This window comes from Bactrocera tryoni, chromosome 3 (assembly GCF_016617805.1).
Source record: "Bactrocera tryoni isolate S06 chromosome 3, CSIRO_BtryS06_freeze2, whole genome shotgun sequence".
Classification (NCBI taxonomy): domain Eukaryota; kingdom Metazoa; phylum Arthropoda; class Insecta; order Diptera; family Tephritidae; genus Bactrocera; species Bactrocera tryoni.
In genome coordinates, this window is record NC_052501.1 from 38,236,544 (window position 1) to 38,256,557 (window position 20,014).

At 37.5% G+C, this 20,014-nt stretch overlaps 5 protein-coding genes across 7 annotated transcripts in view; 2 read left to right on the forward strand and 3 right to left on the reverse strand.

Annotated features, from left to right (window-relative positions):
* Window positions 1-6,622: 6,622 nt before the first annotated feature.
* LOC120771546 (39S ribosomal protein L52, mitochondrial) lies at window positions 6,623-7,264 on the reverse strand. Its single transcript, XM_040099601.1, has 3 exons — window positions 7,201-7,264; window positions 6,978-7,126; window positions 6,623-6,915 (listed from the first exon to the last, which is right to left on the reverse strand). The coding sequence occupies exons 1-3, from the start codon at window positions 7,247-7,249 to the stop codon at window positions 6,730-6,732; spliced, it is 384 nt and encodes a 127-aa protein (XP_039955535.1). The 5' UTR covers window positions 7,250-7,264; the 3' UTR covers window positions 6,623-6,729.
* A 119-nt stretch (window positions 7,265-7,383) lies between these two features.
* Window positions 7,384-8,865, forward strand: LOC120772717 (crossover junction endonuclease MUS81). The gene has a single exon (XM_040101466.1). The coding sequence runs from the start codon at window positions 7,439-7,441 to the stop codon at window positions 8,696-8,698; it is 1,260 nt and encodes a 419-aa protein (XP_039957400.1). The 5' UTR covers window positions 7,384-7,438; the 3' UTR covers window positions 8,699-8,865.
* An 898-nt stretch (window positions 8,866-9,763) lies between these two features.
* Window positions 9,764-10,868, forward strand: LOC120772130 (respirasome Complex Assembly Factor 1). The gene is made up of 3 exons (XM_040100546.1): window positions 9,764-9,984; window positions 10,076-10,179; window positions 10,247-10,868. Exons 1-3 carry the CDS (start codon window positions 9,871-9,873, stop codon window positions 10,443-10,445), a joined length of 417 nt encoding a protein of 138 aa, XP_039956480.1. The 5' UTR covers window positions 9,764-9,870; the 3' UTR covers window positions 10,446-10,868.
* A 34-nt stretch (window positions 10,869-10,902) lies between these two features.
* Window positions 10,903-11,911, reverse strand: LOC120772129 (probable U2 small nuclear ribonucleoprotein A'). Its single transcript, XM_040100545.1, has one exon. The coding sequence runs from the start codon at window positions 11,759-11,761 to the stop codon at window positions 10,961-10,963; it is 801 nt and encodes a 266-aa protein (XP_039956479.1). The 5' UTR covers window positions 11,762-11,911; the 3' UTR covers window positions 10,903-10,960.
* Window positions 11,912-13,845: 1,934 nt separating this feature from the next.
* Window positions 13,846-20,014, reverse strand: part of LOC120772857 (F-actin-uncapping protein LRRC16A) — an 87,073-nt gene continuing 80,904 nt past the window's right edge. The window contains exons 19-25 of one of the 3 annotated variants that reach the window (XM_040101674.1): window positions 19,173-19,193; window positions 17,229-17,826; window positions 16,780-17,151; window positions 16,664-16,717; window positions 16,220-16,276; window positions 15,389-15,936; window positions 13,846-14,042 (exon numbers count right to left, since the gene is read on the reverse strand). In XM_040101674.1, coding sequence (XP_039957608.1) covers window positions 13,953-14,042; window positions 15,389-15,936; window positions 16,220-16,276; window positions 16,664-16,717; window positions 16,780-17,151; window positions 17,229-17,826; window positions 19,173-19,193 — 1,740 coding nt within the window. In that variant the 3' untranslated portion in view covers window positions 13,846-13,952. The remainder of the gene's footprint in view (window positions 14,043-15,388; window positions 15,937-16,219; window positions 16,277-16,663; window positions 16,718-16,779; window positions 17,152-17,228; window positions 17,827-19,172; window positions 19,194-20,014) is intronic. The other 2 variants (XM_040101675.1, XM_040101676.1) reach the window with 2 other exon arrangements.

A 20,014-nucleotide genomic window follows, 5' to 3' on the forward strand; every position in this document is an offset into this window, starting at 1 on the left:
TTCGGACTTCGGTGGCAATTGAGATGTTAAGTCCTCTCTCGACGAACAAAGACCAAATTCTTCAAGACACTCATCATCCCTGTCCTGCTATATGATACAGAAGCTAGGACGATGACAACATCTGATGAGTCGGCGCTACGATTTTTCGAGAAACTCTATCTCCCGAATGGATGAAAATACTCCAGCTCTAAGAGAAACAGAAGAAAAGGAAGATATCCACTCCTTTCGAAAGACCAGGAAGGATCTGGCTATACTTGGAATCTCCAATTTGCGCGCTGTGGTAAAGTCGGCTATAACCGCGTAAGCGGTATCTACGAAAAGAACGAAGAAAGAAAGAATGCAATCTCCAAAGAATTTGTTCAGATCGGACAACTATTATGAAGGATTGGAATCAAGTTCTTGTATTATAGCTTCGGTACAGCCGAAATTAACTATTTTTCTTGTTATTTTTATTTTTTTATTCCAAATTGTTGTCATGATTCATGAATCACGATTGTGATTTTCGCGTCGAACTTTCCAAAGATTTTTCTCCTCTTTTTTTTCAAAAAAGTTGTAAATTTTCTAGACGTACTAGCGTTGCCCCGCGGTGTTATCCGTAGGGTTACCCGTATATTATTGGGGAAAATTAATTTTCGGAAGCCATCTTTTAAGCATCGGAAAGAAATTTGAAGACTGACAGGACGGGAGAGTTGATTATGCTTATGGAATGGTTTTTTGTCTCGGGTCATGGAGAAACAAGATTGCGGGACTTATTGCTCTCATATACTGTTATTCATTTTTTTTGGGGTTTGATAGCTATTTCGCACAACCACTCCTCGTTAGTCAAGTTTTCTTGCAAACTTCGTAATACCTCATTCAGTAGGTTATCTTCCGAGCTAACAATATAACAATAGGCTGTCAAAAGTTATTTGACCGTTAGTCCAAATCCGTCAGTCGGCATGCAAACTTCGCCGACCGCGAGAAGCATTTGTCCCTCATATTAGTATTCAGCTGTAACCGCTCTATTTGAACCCACAGCGGCGAAGCCTTTAGGTATACGTATCTGCCACGATACTTCGCTCGATAATTGTCAACCTGCCAGCAAGACGACCATTCCACCTATCAAGACTCGATTGCCCCGAATGTCTTGCAAGCTGCTTAATATATCTTTCCTGTGCTGCAATCGCTCGCTTGTGCACCATGCCGCATTGCATTAATTTGCACCATTGCAATAGATCATCGTGACTACTACTTTTGCTAATGTTTCAAATGGGTGTTTCTTCACTTGCAAGGTTCAGCGGGAGCTTGAATACTGAGTGTGCGGTTCTGCCACCACTTAGCAAGGTTGCGGTTATTCCGGATGACCCAACAACCAACGCAACCACTTCGTCTTTGTGCAACAGTACCAGAAGCAAGTTCAGCAAGAAAGTATTGCCGTTGTCTCCTGGTGCATCCAAAAAAAAGACCCCTTATCCGGTAGCTACGCGTGTTTTTGTTAAATTGAAAACTTGTCTTTACTCCGGCAGTAAAAAGGGCTCTGCATGTAGTATTATAATCAAACTCTCTGACCAAATCAGTGGTCAGCACTTCCGTTCTTTGTGGGGCAGATATACTGAAATCGGGCAATAATTTTCCAGTCACCGCATTTATTGTCAATAAGTTTCTGTGCTTCGTTAAAAATTATGTGTTTGTTCCCTTGCTATCGGCGAGCAATGTTTTGACTAAACGTTTTTGTACTTGTCCCTCAATTCCCGAGAGTTGAAGAGTCTCGGAAAATGGCCTTTTCCTGCTTGAAAACCGATGGAGCCTCGGACTCCAGTCAACACCAACCGTACACAGTAACACTCAAAGTGTGGTATAAATTATACCCCGGGTATCTGAGGTTTTCACACCAGGCCAAAAGTAGGCGGGTGCGCCCATCACACGACATTTATATTCTTTTCGTGACGAAAACTCGTTTTCCTGGATCAGGTGGAAAAATTCGGTGAGAGTGGTGTTGTTGTTGTTGTTTTAACGGAATATCTAATCCCCGTTGAGATGGTAAGGGTCACTTGTGTCGTCGTCGACGTCATCTAACGGAAGGCCCAAGAAACGTGCTGTTTCGACGGGGTCGGACCAGAGGGAGGAGGGTGTTAGATGAGTAGGGTACGTAGAGCATGCAAAGAGGTGGCCAGTATCATGCGGAGACTCGTTGCATGCAGGACACACATTCGGTATGTCAGGGTCTATTCTGGATAAGTAGGAGTTTAACCTGCTACAATATCCAGAACGAAGTTGCGCTAGGGTCCCTCGCGTTTCTCGCGGCAGCTGGAGCTCTTCGTCTGCTATGGGTGGTGATTTGACTCCAAGAACGCCATTCACGGGAAGGGAGTCGGTGAAGGTGTTGATGGCTCCACTGTAAATAGCGCTCAGTACCTGTCGAAAGTCAGTTGCGTCCGAAGTTCGGTCGGCGTACTGTACGACGTCGTCGACGTAGTCAAGGAAGGATCTTTTGATGCTCCTAGGAGGCGGTTCCGTTCCAAGCAGATGGCTGCAGGGGCGATTTCTACGAAAACATCCCAGCAGGAATTGCTTGAAGAGGAGCTCATTAAGCTCCTTAACTGGGAGCATAAGCGTCTCACTGTGGAGGTGTTCTATAGGAGACATCAAAAGGCATCCCGTCGTGGTCCGGAATGCAGTGTTCTGACAGGTCTGAAGTTTCCTCATCTGCGTGCCACTGCATCCAGGCGACCATATATGTGCTGCGTAGCTAAGGACCGGACGGCCGATTGCCTTGTATGTTGCCAACAACGTTTCTTTGACTTTTCCCCATGTGCTGCCGGCTAGCGACTTGAGGATTTTGTTGCGTCTCTGTACCTTGGCGATAATCGCGGTCGTATGGGGAGAGAAGGAGCATAGACTGTCGAAAGTTACACCTAGGGTTATTGACAGTCGGAATTTGGACGCCGTCGACTGCAATATTAAGCTAAGTCTATACTCCTTCGTCCAGTTTGAAAATATGGTCGCTGTGGATTTGGTGGGGGAAAGTGTGAGGTTCCGTGCAGTGAGGAAACGAGAAAGGTAGTTGTTTACCTTCGAACACATGCCATCGATTCCATTGCCCAACGCCATTATCGTGCAGTCATCAGCGTACGAGGTTATGGAAACCCCCTCTGGTGGTTGCGGGAGTTTCGAGATGTAGAAATTAAACAGTAGCGGGGAGAGGACACCACCCTGCGGAACCCCCTGTTTAATTCTTCTCAGTTTAGATGTTTCACCTCGAAATAGTACGGATGACTGACGACCGTTCAGATAGTTCATGGTCCACCTCTTTAGCTCTGGAGAGAGCGTAGTTTTTTTAAAGTCCTGCAGTAGCGTTGTGTGGTTAACCGTGTCAAAAGCTTTTGACAGGTCCAACGCTACGAGGATCGTTCTTTCGCAGGGTGGTTTCTGGTTGAGGCCACGAACTATCTAAGCGTTTATGACGCTCAGTGCTGTGGTGGTGCTGTGCACTTTTCGGAATCCATGCTGGTGGCTGGCAAGGCTCAGGTGGTGAGTGAAGGTCGGGAGTAGCAAGGCCTCAAGTGGCTTTACTACTGGGGAGAGGAGAGTTATCGGTCGATAAGATTCCCCTTTGTTGGCGGGTTTCCCAGGTTTCAGTAGTGGGACCACTCTTCCGGCTTTCTACACATTGGGTATTTGAAGAGTGGTCAGCGACAGGTTGAGGACCTTGGTGAGATATCTTACTCGCGCCGAGCCTAGATGCCTTAGCATTAGCATGTTGATTCCGTCAAGGCCAATGGATTTGGAGGATTTTGCCTTGTTGATTTGGAGGATTTTGCCTTGTTGATGACACCCTGAACCTCCTCGTCGGTGAAAGTAAGTGGCGCGCCGTCGTTTGGCATTTTGCGCAGCCGTCGGTTAACACATCGTTTAGATTTGTCTACCGAAGGGTGCAGTGTGAACTGACGGCTAAAATAGCTCGCGCACTCCTTCGGGTCCGAAGAGGCATGACCATTGCATTGAACTTCAACTCAGTCGTCATGTCTGTTCGGGTTTGACAAAGCTTTGACAGTAGCCCAAAACTTACTCACACCGGTGGAGAGGTTGCAGGACTTCAGGTGCTCTATCCATTTCGTCCGCTTATCATGGTTTACCATACGCCGAATCTCCAAATGGAGATCCCTTATTTGGGGATCCCCGGGATCGGCATGGCGTAAGGAGTCGCGCTCGTTAGCTAAAACGGCTGCTTCGGTCGTAGGAATAGGTAAAGCGTTGAAGGTGCTCTCAGTAAATTTTGTGAAGCAGACCCAATTAGCCTTGTTAAAGTTAATGAAGGTGCGGTTGTACACAGAAACAAAATCAGGAGGCTTCTCGATCGAGATAATTATGGGCAGATGGTCTGATGCGAGAGTCAGCATAGGTCGCCAGGTTATGCTGTTTATCAGACCACCGCTAGCAATGGTAATATCCGGCGAGCTATTACAGGTGCCCATATCTCTGGTGGGGGTTTCGTCATTCATTGTGCAGAATGTCGAATCGTCAATCTGTTCCGCTAGCTCCATCCCCCTACGGTCATTTGACAGGCAGGGATGCCAAAGATCGTGGTGCGCGTTAAAGTCGCCTAGTACCAAACGATTTTCAGCACGAAGTTGCGCACCTATATTCGAGAGATATCCTGTAGGGCAACATGTAACTGGGGGGATGTACATTTACATTAAATATTTCGAGCTCGACATCGCCTGACCGGATAGCCATACCCTGACATTCTAGGGTAGTATCCCTGCGGTCGATGTCTTCATCAATTAGACGGTACTGCACGGTGTTGTGCAATATGAAGGCTAGGCCACCACCATTATCTCGCTCGCGATCTTTACGTATTACGTTGAAACCGGCACAACTCAGAAGATCTGAGCGCCTGTTTAGCTTGGTTTCTTGGACCGCAGCTTTCGATACACGTTCCCGATTGATAAGTGCAACTATCTGCTCGAGGAGTCAGAGGGGGAGCTATGTTGCCTGATTGAGCTCCTAGGGACCGTGGAGGTCCTCTGTTGGCCACTCGGGTTGAGTGGCGGCGCGGCGCGCGAACTATGTGCAGATTGCACAGCCGTAGAGGCTTGTGTCGCAGTTTTGCGCAGGCAACATGGGGCCACGTCTTAAGATGGCTCCATCCATTGCATGTATTGCACCTGACCGAGGTGGAGTTTGGATGGAGCCGTTTTGCGCATACGCAGCAGAAAAATTCCTCCGAGCCCGGGTTGGACTCGATGCCAGCACGAGTCAGGAGGATATGGAGCAACCCTGCTGCAAGGCATTGCTCCAATGACGACAAACACAAATTAATACTCACCGATCCAAACGCCGAAAAAACAGCCCTTGGTCGGATAAAATCCGATTCAATTCCGGCTGTCGTGGGAATTGTCGGTGAGAGTGGTAATAGGCGATGTTGCAGCCCAGTCTCACAGGTTTTCCTTTTGTAAAATACACGTGCTGGCCATAAAAAAGTAATGTACAAAGTTCCCCATACATTATACGCGATTTAATTTCCATCGGTTTTCCCATCGGAATAAGTCATTTTCTCTCAGTAAAACATAGCCTATATGTTAATTCAGGATGTCAGGTAACTTTTTACCAAATTTTATTAAAACGCTCCATCTGTTTAGTCGTGAAGAAGTAACAAACATACACACTCACAAACTTTCGCTTTTATAATAGTAGTCTGATGTACATATGTACATACATACATATATATACCCAAACAACTACGCTAATGTTAAACTACAACTGCTTGTCGTTCTGTTCATAAGTTCTGTTCCAAACTCAGGCCGTTATAAAACTGAATCTGTGACACATTTTTTAATCAAATTAATTTTTTTTAATGTTAATATATGCTTTTTTTAAATAAAATTAACGCGATGTACACATTTTTAATCGAAATGATCATCTTTTGTTTCACAGAATCCCTTAAATGACTCGATCATTCATAAATAGCAGCATTCTGAGTTTCTATAGATATTGACGGCGCTGCTGGCACCGAGAATTTTTTGATACTTCACATTCCACTCAGGCATTCTATAAACTACAAACTAAGCACAAAACTGTAGTCCAGTGGATTCAAATTACGACTTCTAGACAGCCAAGCATATGCAACTATGAAACTGTGTGCTGGAGAAGTATCTTGCTGGAAGATCGACTTTTCGCCGAAGAGAGCATTACTCCTCTACCAGAGTTAAGAATTGGAATATAACTAGAGCGGCATATTGTAACCAGTGATTTATAATATCGAGAGTACAATTTTCAGTACAATACATTAATATGGACTAGATGTGAGACTACGAAAGCGTCTTAGCAGAAATTGTATAGTGTGTTCCTTATCCGGAAGTATGCTGGCTTTCCTAGGCCTTAAGAGATCAAGAGACATCCTTTCAACGTACGTTCCACCACATCTAAGCGACCATATCGGTGCTTCGTAGCAAATGACCGTTAGTATATAATTTAAGGCTGTCTTTGCCTTCAGTATTTATATTGGTTTGAAGATAGTGAAATTTGTCTACAACTTCCATATTATTATATTAGTATATTTCATTTGCTTTCATGTTTTTGTCGTAAATTTGTTATAAATGTAGTTTTTAAAATTGCTATCAGGAAAGAAAAAGCCTTGTAATTTATGTTAACAACTTCGGTATGCATTCTGGTATATAACTTTATTACATAAAAACTTTTAATTATATTGAGCTATGAATTATGCAAAAAAAACAAGGCGTCACCTTTTTATTCTTTTTTGAGAAGCAAATGTCCCTTGGGTTTCAGCTTGTTCTTTATAACATTTTCTTTTGCGGCCGCCTCTTCAGTTTGTATACGAGCATATCGTTTCTTTGCGAAATCTAATTCACCACTTAGTGTCACAATTTTAGCAGCGATCTCCTGTTGTTTCTTCAAGCGGCGTTTTTGGTTAGACTACGAAATTGCAAAATAATACAATTAAAGTTACAATTGTAGTTAAGCGCTTGTTAACATACACCAAGTGGAGTGGCACGGCCATCCAAAAAACTATAGTCGGGTAGATTCGTTAGTGGTCCAAAGGCATTTGGATTTCCCGGCAGTCCTTTTTGTTCACGCCATTTTTGATCAAGTGCACGTATCGCCGTGCAAGAAAATTGCCGTGTACCTAAACAAAAAATAAACAATTGACATTTATATACGATAATAATATATTCGAATATATACCGAACGTTCACTTACATCTCACATTTTGAGAAATATTTACCAAAAAATTTGATGCTCTGATCATTTTCAATTATTTAACTACAACCAACAACAAACATGAAGAAAATTAGAAACATGTTCAATATGTCAAAATCAGCTGATTTAATCCGTGCTGTTTTTGAACTTGGCTGCACTGTTGAAAATATAATTAAAGTAAACAAACATTTCAACTAGTCGCTGTTTGTAAACAGTGAAAAAATAAAAGGTTGATTGTATGGCGGAACGTTTAAAAATCACATTGAAACAGCCTAATCCTCTGTTTGAAAAGTGGCTCGAGAAGTGGTTAGAAGATGCAGAACGTCGTAATGCGAAATCACAGTACAAACTTCGCGAGGCCTTAATAGCCCTTCGGAGCTATCCACTTCCATTGTCTTCAGGAAGGGAATGTGCTATCCTTAGGGGTTTTGGTAGCATACTCTGCAATCTAATCGACGAAGAACTTCGTTTGTACCGAGAAAAACAACAGAAGTCGCCTTTACAACCTGCTATGAAGACATTTGAATCAGATGTTAAACAACTTGTGGAATCAGTCAAAAAAACCAAGCGGAAACAATCTCCAAAGAAATTAAAACCGAAATTCACTAAAAAGGAGCAAAAGGCAATAGCAGAAGAAGAAGAGCGCCAACGACAAGTCATTATGAGTCCTGGGAGCTTTCGTATTATATTACTTGTTGATACACAAGAAACAAGCGGTAAAAACAAACGTTCATTAGATCAAACACGTAGTTACTTGGAAAGTTTTAAAGTATTGTATGAGGTCCGACGTCTGACAATTGGTGATTTTCTTTGGATTGCTCGTGACCAAGAAGGTAATGAGCTTGTTCTTCCATATATTGTGGAACGTAAAAGATTCGATGACTTGGCCTCAAGTATACGGGATGGTCGATTTCACGAACAAAAACATCGTTTACGTCAATGTGGCATACAAAACATTATATACTTAGTAGAAGATTATGGGGATAATGAACATCTAGGCTTGCCTATGGAATCTTTGCAACAAGCAATTGTAAATACACAAATACATTCGGGATTCAAAATTGCACATACACAAAACAACTTTCGTTCTATGAAGCATTTGCAAAGTGTAACGAATACATTGATACGTTGTTTTAGAGAAAAAGTCCTACTTAGTACAACCAAGGAAGAGTTGCGACCATTTCGTGCTTCAGCTAGTATGATAGGGCTATTGAAATTTCGTGCTTTGTACGAGGATTCTGCGCGTGGAGCACAATTGACAGTGAGAGAAATATTTGTACAACAATTGCTACAGTTGCATTCATTGTCATTGGAAAAAGCATTAGCGATCGTTGAGGTATATTCCACTCCGCGATTACTATTTGATGCTTACAAACTGTGTTCAGATGAAAGAGACGCTCGTTTGCTGTTGAGCAAAATATCTTGTGGACCTTTGCAACGACCGTTAGGAGAAAAAATTAGCGAGACTGTTTATGATTTCTATAAAACCGAATTTTAAGGATCAATTTTACACGTACTTAAATATTTGGAAGTCATACCAGTTTTGGTTTCTCGTTGTAGGATTAGAGGAACACACACATGCATACTTATATCTCGCTATATTTAGTTATGATTTGTTGTTTAATTTCTATATGTGAATATACTTAGTTAATTTTATTTGGAAAATTAACAGCTTTTTATTGAGTTTACTGCTTTATCTGTCATAAAAACTTATGAAAGCATAAATTACGCTATTATATACATACATACATATGTTTGAAAGCAAAAATAAGTCGCTCAGCGTAAAATTTGGAGAAAGCGCGGAAGCACCAAATAAACAACATATTTTTCATCTCTTTTGGGATACCTACTGCCTCTATTATTCCCTGTCGTGACCATTTGAGGCACCTGGGCTTGGCTCATTAAATGTCGACGTGCAACAACATACATAAATCCCATTATTCTCATTCGACTTGAGTAATATGTTCTGGTGTAACGTGGATCTATTAATATTATCTGAATAATAAGTATGTATGTCAGGCGATTGCAGCGATGCCCTGGATAATAATCTGTACCGAATTTCTTGAGGATATCTCTAAAACTGTGGGTCTAGACGGACAGACTGCCGCACATTACCAAATCGATTCAACTCATCTCGCTTGTCATTTATATAAGTCTTTTATTCGACCTCCGACTTTTCCATTTGGATACTACATACATCGTGACAGCCTTAACTTGCCCTAATCAGAGTATATTATCGCTAATTGAATATTAGCTCAAACGCATAAAAAACATTCCGTTTATTCTTGGTCTTATGTTACTAACTTTGATCCTTACTTTTCTAAAAAATGTTTATTAAGGAAAATCTATAAAATTTACTGATTCAACGAAGCTATATTATTTAATAATATATAGTAATCTTCGTGATTTCAGTATCTGATATTTATAAAATATATCTAGAAAAATTCAAATACAATAACGGAAAGTAATTGCATTCAAGCTGTCAGTTAAATAATTGCATCAATACGGCAACGATGTGAAGACAACTGTTCTCACTGAAAACGAAATGTCAAAGTGACATTTACTAATTTACTTACACGTCCCTGGAGTTTTTCTCTAATCATTGCACGAGATTAACTTTAGTTAATTTATTTTAATTCTGCTTTCCATTTAATTAAGCACATTACTAAAATGTCAACAAGAACTAACACAATTGAACGCAACAGCAATGGCAGCCCAAAGTCATTAAATCTTTCAGAGATTTGCTCAAGGGCGTTGAAAGCGAATTCCGAATGGCCAGACAAGGTAAGTTAATAATGCCTATGAAGGTACAATGAAATGAAATATGTAATTAGAAAGAACTTTGTCACACCTTCAATAATGTTTTCACTTGCAGGATGAATTCTTAGACGTTATCTACTGGGCGAGACAGATTTTTGGCATTCTTTTAGGCATAGTATGGGGCATTGTGCCATTAAAGGGCTTCCTGGGCTTAGTACTGTAAGGAATATCCCAATAACAATACATCATATGTAAATTCATAAAAACTTCTCATATGTTTCTATAGATTCGCTGGTATCAGTTGTGGCATTGTGTACATTTATTCCATAAATTTCCAAGGTATTGATGAGGAGGCTTACGGAGGCGCTTGGGAGCTGGTTAAAGAGGGTTTTATGACGTCATTTGCGGGTTTTCTTGTGACGTGGATAATTTTCTATACTGGACTGCATTATGATACTATAATGGCTGAGAAGGAGCTGTCATAAAGCAGTTCCCAAAGTTAAGGATTGCAGATTTGTTTTAAACCAAAACAACACAGACTTAAGCACATCAACAAAATATCTATTAAAATTTTATCCCATTATGAATGCAATATGTTAAAAGCCAGTGGTCCCCGGGCGAAATGGTTCAGCAAATGTCAAAAGGTGACCGATTTGTCTCCAACTATCTAAGCAGTTCCTTACAGTTAAATGTATAGCTTTCGACCATCATAATTTTAAAACTATTAGTTAATACAATTAGAAAATTTACGACAAACGTAATTAATTATACACTGAGGCTCGTTCCTCACACGTTTCTGCATTTCTAAGCATTTTGTCTTTAGATGTGCTGCATAAATGTACCACTATCGTACGTGTTTAAATTTTTCTATGAAAAAATAAACGTTTAGTTGCCGTTAGTTCTTAAAACTTGTTTTTGTCTTTAATTCATTTTTTATTACAAATCTTCATAAAATTGTAAAGAAAAATTCATTTTAAATCAACTATAAGCAAGGCTTAACTTAATAATCCATAGTTTCAACACTACTACTACCGCCAATCGCATTACCATTTAGCGTCGCACCGTTTTGAGTCAATTCCAGTTCAAAGTTTTCGGGCAGTTGTCCACTTTGAAGTATACGAGATAGCCGTTCCACCTCTTGTAGTGAGTTTGCGCGCTTTATCGCATCTCTTATACGTTGCAAGTCTTCAGGATTGGCAGTTCTTGCTGCTACATTTACTCCAGATTTACCACCGGCTTCAGCAGCTGCGGCTGAGGCATTTAATTTCGATTTCTTTGCCACTTCCTTCAGCATATCTTTACCTTGTTTTGTTCGGAAATATTCTTGAGCTTCAATACGGTCCTTCCGTTTGATTTTCCTAAAATCTAGTAAACGCAATTGAGGAAACTTGAAAGCCATGTACTCGCGGTAATAGGGTTTTGTTGAAACAGGATTTACAAGTAAGCAAAGTGTTTCAAGACGAGGTAACAAAGCAAGTGGTTCCAGATCACTTAATTCTTGTAGATTATTTCCAGTTAAGATAATTGAACTTAAATTGGGTACTGCTTCGTGTAAGCCATCACCAATACGCAGGATACGATTGTTATTGAGTAGCAGGCATTTCAGACGCGGCAAGAACGGTATGCCATCCAATTTACGCAAATCATTGTCGGAAAGATCTATCGTATCAAATTGATCTAATGTGGCTCCTAAATTTTCAATCTGTGGAATTTTGTAACCGCGCAAATCCAGTTCTCGCTCCCGGCATGGATTTATATATTGCATTGACTGATTAACAAGCTCCGGCGTAAGTTTCACCATGTCTATATTTTTTCTAATGTATATGTGACACTTTTTGTACTAACACTTTAATGTAATATTGAATATATTATTTTTAACGTGAATTTATTGGTTTATCATATAAATAGCAAAACAATTGAAAACTACAATGAGGACAAGCGGCAGATACAGTAAAAACTTCATTTGACAAGCCGCCTGTCAAATGTGTAAGTGCTGCCCAGTTCGTAAAGCCACACATGGTTGCATTTTTTACTCTTTATTATCTCAATTGGAATGTGGATAAACAAATGAGTTGATTTAATACAGATGCTATATATTTGAAATAAAACCATATTATATAACGTTTTGAATTTTATTTTTTAATTATTATACTCGTTTTGTGAAACATTTGTTATTGTGTTTAGGCTACTCTTATATCGTTTATTTGAATATTTGATTCAAATATATATTTCAGTGCAGTTAATGTTTGTTTTTTATATTGCAAGGTGGGGACTAGAAATTGGGGCTTGTTCCAAACTGACAAGCGCCATATATATTACTGAAAGTTAATTTCAGAATTCCAAAATCCAAAACGGAACAAAAATTTTCCATGTTTTTTATATAAGGAAATACATATTTGTTATTTCCTCGTTCTTATTTTAACGTAAAATGTTGCTTTCTTTTAGTATACCTAATTTGAAGTTTACATTTCTCTATGTCACAAATTCGTAGTATAAAATTTCGTCAACTTTTTTTTCATTATTTCTGTATTGTTAATTGTGGCATATAAATTAACATATTGTTTACGGATAATAAGTGATTCTATTTTTTTTTTTGTAAAAAATTTTGATAGATAGTATATGTCGTTGATTTATTTGTACAAATAAATAAATCTGGAACACAATTCTGGCTTAACATGAAATTAAAAGCAAACGCTTTCTATCCCACAAATGCATTTGAAGATTGTCATTTTATCGTTCTAATAATATTTATATTTAGAAGAAAATAAACTTCACTAATCAAGCAAAATTTATGAACAAAAAGTAAGTGGTAAAAGCAATGTTTTCTTCTGAATTCTTCCAATTACGACTAGTTACTAAAGCACTCCACTTCTGAGGTTTTAAAAATTTACATTATTCAATTAAGCTCCCAAAATACAAATTCAGTTTGGAAAGTTTGTCAGACTTAAAACAAGTGCAGAAACTTATTGCAATTGAATGGAAGCAGTTATAAAAATATATATGTGTAATGCGTATTTGCACATAAAATTTATTACTAAAAACATTTCTGAAAAAAGTATCTTCTTTTAGTTACCACATAGTTTTCATTTTTTATTTTAAATAGCCAGTGTTTATTCATCAAATTTTCATATTTTATTTATTCCCTTTATGTAGGTTATTTATTTGTTTATAAAATATGATTGGCACTTAAAATCAACACATACATATTCATACATATTTGGGTAATTAGAAATGTATATCAGCATATGTAAATACGTACAAGTTTAGTAAAATATAAAACGCGCGCACACACACACCTTATAATTCTTTATTTTAATATTAATTTATTGTAAATGTTAGTTCAAGTCGAAATATGAAACACAGCATATTCAATATATACATAAACTAAAAACTAAACCACGCACATAACGCTCCAATATCGAAGTTAAGATAAACTGATAGAAATGAGAACGTAAATACAAGTTTATAAACACTTTTTCATATACACATTATATAAAATTTTAATTTATATTTGAAATATTCTCCAATTGCAAATCGGGAAATATAATATATCATTAATGCAACTAAAATTAGTAAAATATAAATATAATTTAAAAAACATTGATCAATTTTACAAAATAAGGCTTGTGAAGATTGCACAAATCGCGAAGTAATTGAAAATAAATATAAACAATTTTAGACCAATCGATCGCATGGAATTCTAAAAATTTGTTTTCACTTTAATTCTTTAATTCTAATTTCGTATTTGTTATTGGCTTTAGTCCATGTCCATGCGCATTGTTTCGTAGTTGACATTTAAACACATGCGACAATGTGATTTGTTCTTCCTTTAAATATTTTGTCTTCCTTTAATTAATTTTTCTTATATTAAGTTCTTTTCTACTGTTTTTTTGCTACATAAATCAATATTACTACCACATATTGCTGCTGTCGATGCATCTGCTACGCTGCAGTTCTGTATTTTACTTTGAAAATTATTTATTTTAAATGTCTCACAAATCAACAACATCTTCTTTTGTATATTGTGTGTCTCTAAATAATCGTCGAGTCGAAGAGCGTTGTAGGCCTTCAACTAATGTCTCCTGAAAATGCAATTCAGGCAGATAAAACTTTATATTGGAGCAGTACATTAATTGTAAGGTGATAACATTTATATGTATGTAAATAGTACACACAACACATATGTACATTTAATTACGTAATTAACTTTAAAATAAATACAAACATATCTGCAATACATTATAATTTAGTTAATATAAATTCATGAACGAAATATAGCATGCATTGGGATCTTAAGAGTTGTACTTCAAACATTATTTTTTTTTTAAATTTTATTGATCATGTCAAGCAAAAATTTAAACTTCAACCAAAAAAAAAGCGAAATCGAAAGACTTATATAAACTTTGTTAAGACAGCGTATTTACCGTTGAAAAGTACAAGTAGGTTTAATAATAACTTTTAATATTTAAGCTTAATTACACAAATCTCTCCAATAAAAGCATGCTTGGTGATCATTAGGATTGAAAACCCGAAGTATTCGACAAATATAAGTTCGGTATAATAAAATCTTAGTCCGAATATATTTATGTGATGCTGAGTGTTGAGAATTCGTAAATTTGTCAGAACTCAAAAAGTTCCTTTTTATGTACCAAAGTTATTAAAAAGCAGAGAAATATTTTAGAAACAGTTTTTTTCTTACTTAATTACAGACATTTAAGAGTCGCTATAGATCCCAATAGTTACTTAGAACACGCACAATGAAACAAAACGGGATACAATACATTCATGAACAATTTATAAATACAACTTTGCTTCAGCAACATGAATAGTTATAAAGCTTAATAACGGTGTAATAACACAAATGTTAGTTAACTTATGCAAAATGCAAGTTTAGTTACAAAAATAAAAACATAGTACGTATGTATATTCACACATAAAACATTAAAGTAAGCATCAAAGATTCGTGAAGCGCCAAATAGTGTTTTAAGCCAGTTTTTCAACTTTTTTCGTTTATAGCAATTTCAAATGGCGTACGGCAGCGAAGAGTAAATACAAAGCTTTTTAAGTTAATCACGCTTTTCTAAAGATACTTATGCTTGCATTTAATTTTTGTTTATAAATAGTTATGGTTTCTGTTTTCATTAGTTTAGCACCTCAGAAAGCGAACGGTCAAGCGTTGATGGATGTAGTTCCTGTGTTGCACAGTATGCTTTGACAAACACGTATGCAAGTAAGAAGAAATAGGTTGTTTACCGCATGTTAGACAGACACTGAACAGCAATGAAAAGGACACACATGTACACATATTATTAGTTATCGGCTTTCAATGAACGCTCAACACAACGAAAGCAACTCGACGTTAGCCACAAAGAGCACTTGGTTTCGCATAATGTATATTATATGTAATTCCAAAAAAGCGTGTTCAAACCTCGAATAAAGCGGAAATCTCTTTGCCCGCAATTCGCTTAAAGCCACCAATGGGTATACCCAAACTAGAGGCATTGCTGCCAGTGCTCAGCCGATCCACATTGCTGCTTTCGCTTGCGTTTGTGTTGGTGCTATCGCGATTGTGGGTGGTGGCGGTGCTGCAGCTGTTGGTGCCGTTACGTATGTTAATGATTTCGTTGGTTATGAAACTGCTGCTGCTGCTGCCGTTGCCGTTTTCCGTGATAACTGTTTTAGTGAGCAATGTTTCGTGATTCTCATTGCCGTTTGTCGCATTTGACGATGCGGTATTCGTCGTTGTTGTGGTAGAGCTGCTGCTGCTGCTACTGCTATTACTTGTTATTCTCATGCGCTGCGTTTGCAGCATTGTTGTTGTTGTAGTAGTGCTACTACTTCGACTGCTCGCACTATTGCTACTGCTAATGCTACTACTGTTCGTGCTGGTGATGTGCGAGGTCGACGATGACTTGGATATCGCCGATGCGCCGGTAAGCAGGGTTCTCGGCAACACTTGTGGCTTCATTGGAAGTTCTAAATTGTTTCGATTCGATTTGCATGCCAACCAAACAAAAAAGTAAAGGAATAAGGAACATAAATGTAAATACGTAAACAGAAGAAAATAAATAAAGAAATTATTTTGGAAGAAGTCTGGTGCAAAAAAATAAAGTTTCGTGCAAATTTACTTTTGTAACCGAATAACCGCAAATGTGTAAGAAGAATTTTTTTGCAACTCACTGGTTCACTAGACATTCAAAATACGTCCATTCAAAAGTATGCTAGCATATCACTTTTATGAATAAATGTATGTACGTACCCAAGCGGCTTAAGCCTGCTGCAAGCTCCCTTACAGATTTTTTCTCCAATGTGGGACCTATAAGAAAGGCGAAAAAGCGAATTAAATATTTATTTAATATCAACAGCATTAAATAGAAAGAAATAAATTAGAAAAATTATAAAAAAAATTGTCATTTAAAGTGTTAACTTCGGTTGTGCCGTAGAATTTAAATCTGATCAGTCAGTTTGTTTAGCTGCCACAGTGGCTCGATCTGAACAATTGATATCGTTGCCTTGGACAACAATCTTGTGAAAAAACAATATACAGACAGACCGGCATGACTGAACTCAGCTCGTCATGCTGATCATTTATATAATTGTATATACATACATATGTATATTTCAAATGGTGTTACAAACTTCGTGGCAAACTTAATGTAGCCTGTTCAGGGTATAAATATAATAAATAAAAACCGTAGCTTACCTGGCGCACTGCCAACATTGTTGCTGCTCTGACTAAACGATATGGATTCAGCATCTGTAATTTATAAACCATTAAGCAAGTTAAAAACGCATTTTATAAATAGATAGTACGCTTACCTTCATCGAGCTTTTCCGGCGTCGTTTTACTAGAGTCACTGCTTTGGAAGTCGTTAGCACCAGGCGCTTTGGGTTCATTTCCTACTACCGACCAGGGACGTGGCTTTTGTAGTATTATTGGTGTGCGTATAATACCGTTAGTGGTCTTAATGCTGATGCCATCGCCACCAGTGTGGCTACGTATCGAATCACTGCTTGGCGAACGCATCTTATTCTCACGTTCCGGAGCTTTTAGCGCTGAATTGGGCTCATCACCCGCCGCAACGCTGCCACCTTCAGTACGCATTTTCACCAGCGGCGATTTACGGCCAATTAGTGGTGAATATTTTTCCAAATTGTCTGTCGAACGCGAACGTGTGGTCCATGGCACGCCTGCAAGTAGCAAATGTTAACGTGACGTGGATAGTGGATTTCAAGCAACAATTTTTGGTTTGAGTTATAACATTTACCCTTGAGCAATGGTGACTGCCGATCCAGCTTAATGGGTCTGCGCTCCTCCAATATGGGTGTAGTCTCTTCGGATGTCAGATGACCGTTGCCATCACGACTCATTGTTGGACTATCGACAAACGATAGTGAGCTGCACTCTTCGGACGTGGGTGAAATCAGCGGCGTCAACGTGGTAGGCGTCACCGAACCGGGACGAAAGAATAAATCCAAGCCCTCGCCTATCTCTTTGGTGCTCGGGCCGGCGCTATTGTCCACCGCAACCAACGGCCGCGTTGGTGCGCGCGTCTTGGCGCGTTTCGGTCGTCCTTTAACCAGATGTTGCAATTGAAATGAGGCGCTGGGCAGTTCAGTTATTGAGTCGCCGCACTCATCACCACCTAAATCATCCAAGCCGTTGCCGCTACCCCCTGTAGTGGTGCCGGCAATACTAGCGCCCATCCCATTCGAATCACGTGGCGATAGCTGTGACGAGGAGCGATGTGAAGAAGGTGACTCAAGCAGATCGGGTATGTGCCCCAAGCTGAGGTTCTCCACGACGGACTGAGGACGCACTTTGCGCGCCACCGAACGACGCTTGGTGGGCATGTGTGGGGTAGCCTATTTGCGAAATGGAGTAAGGGAGGGGAAGTGGAGAAAAAAAATTAATTAAGTGCTTTATAAACGTGCAAATGACAAGAGTGTGCAAAACAGAATGAAAGTTAATAAAATAGTGAGAGCTGGCAGAAAAGCAAAGAGAAGTTCGGAAGCAAATGAGTAAGAGATTTGACTAAAAGTTCTATTGTGTTCAATTCTACATATTATAATGGGGGACTAATGATTGAATTGTTATGCTAATGTTAAGCTGTTGGCTTAAATTTTACAGCCGCTTAAGTTGTTCTTCATTTAATATTATTTTTTATCTTTGCCTTGCTTTTAAAACTATTCTTGAGTCTTTTGAAAGTACCAATTTACTAATTTACATTTGAACACAATAAATCGATTAGCTCCATCTCATGAAAAAAGAGTACGAAGAGTGTTACGAGTAGAATTTGAAATGCTTTTAATGAAATATGAGCGAAATGAGGTTAGAATATAACTAAAATAATTACAAATAATAATTTTGAATTTATTTAAATATTTTATTCTTTAATGAATTATATTAAATTAGATTTCATTAAAATATATTAGAAATGAGCTTGGTGCTGCTGTAAGTCTACGACTTTTCAATTGGATTGTAGGCTTTCTGAATACTGTCTATCTAGTTAAAGAATTGGTTATAATTGGGTGAAAACTATATCCAGGTGCCATATTGACATTGTTTTACTAGTGATGACTGGTTTTTAGCTATCATCCAGCAAAATTTTTTCTACAAATATTTTTATATAAAAGAAAATTACAAACAAAAAAATTAAGTGAAAGAACTTGAAAGAAACGCTTTAATAACAAACAGGGTTGTTTTTGATCAAAAAAAAAATTTTAATAATAAAATTAAATTTTGAATTTTGGGAATTAAAAAAAATATTTTGTTTTTGTTTTAAAAATGTTTATAAATAAAATTGAATAAATAAATTGAAAATTTTATTTTTAAGGTCACTCCTCAGTGCTCTAAAAGTATTCAAGATGATTTCACGAGTTCAAAAGGATTAATTCTTAAATTTTTTTTTAATCCTTAATTACATATGTATATACTTGGGATTATTTTTTTAAATACGGTATTTGGAATTAAAAATTAAAAACATTTTTTTAATAGGTTTTTCGGGTTAACCTAAAAAATTTAATGAAATAATTTTTTAAGTTTTGCGTTGAAATTAAAATTAGTTAAATATTAATTCATTAAAATGTACTTTTTAACAGTAATGAAAAAATATATACACACATACAGTAATCATGCCAACATAGAATAATTAGAAGCAAATCAAATACAGGCACTTGTGCGATTAATATGTATGAAGGCCACTACTTACAAGGTTCAGATATTCCAATTTCTTTATGAATGAACATTTTGTGGTTTGATTTGTTTGTGACGTTCGTTAATTTGTTAATAGTTTTGCATATTAGTAAAGTGTTTGTAGACGACAAATTTTGCAAGTTTTAATGAAAGCGTTGAGAGGGAATGATTGTCGTTGTTTTTAGTGTTGTATGCGAAGAATTGGAAAAATGTTATAAAATTTTAATTTTTAAGACAATATTTTAAACAAAAAAAATATATTTTTGTTTAGTTAGAAAAGATATATTAAAATAAGTATTTTATTATTTAAATATTAAAAAAAAACCACAATTAAATTGATAAAGCGCGTTGTTTGCGGTATTTTTGTTTTGTAGAAATATGCAGAGACAAACAAACATTCAAACAAATGCAAAATGAGTGATGAAGAATGCATTTGTGTTTTTTGTTTTTTTTTTCAGACGTAGAAAGGGGAAGACAAAACAAAACACAAATGTTTTAATTTAATTTCTTTATATAATGAATACATACATATACGTTTAATATAAAAATATCTGCTGATTATTGTGAAAAGAACAGTAAAACTCTTTGTTGTCATCTAAAATCTCTGTGGAATTGTGTGTGTAGTGGTCTACTGTACACAAATTGGCTTACTAATATACTAATATATAATATTAATGTGTATGTTTGAAAGTGTGTGCATGTGGGTGTGTATGGTGACTACTGAGTATCTAAGTGCGAGTGAATAATTGCAATTTTTGATATCAGCGTATTTATGTGTGAGAGTGTGTGTGTGTCTGTTTGTGGGAGCACTTAGATGGTTAGCTACTTTCGACTGCTGTTTTTGCAAAACTTATCTTT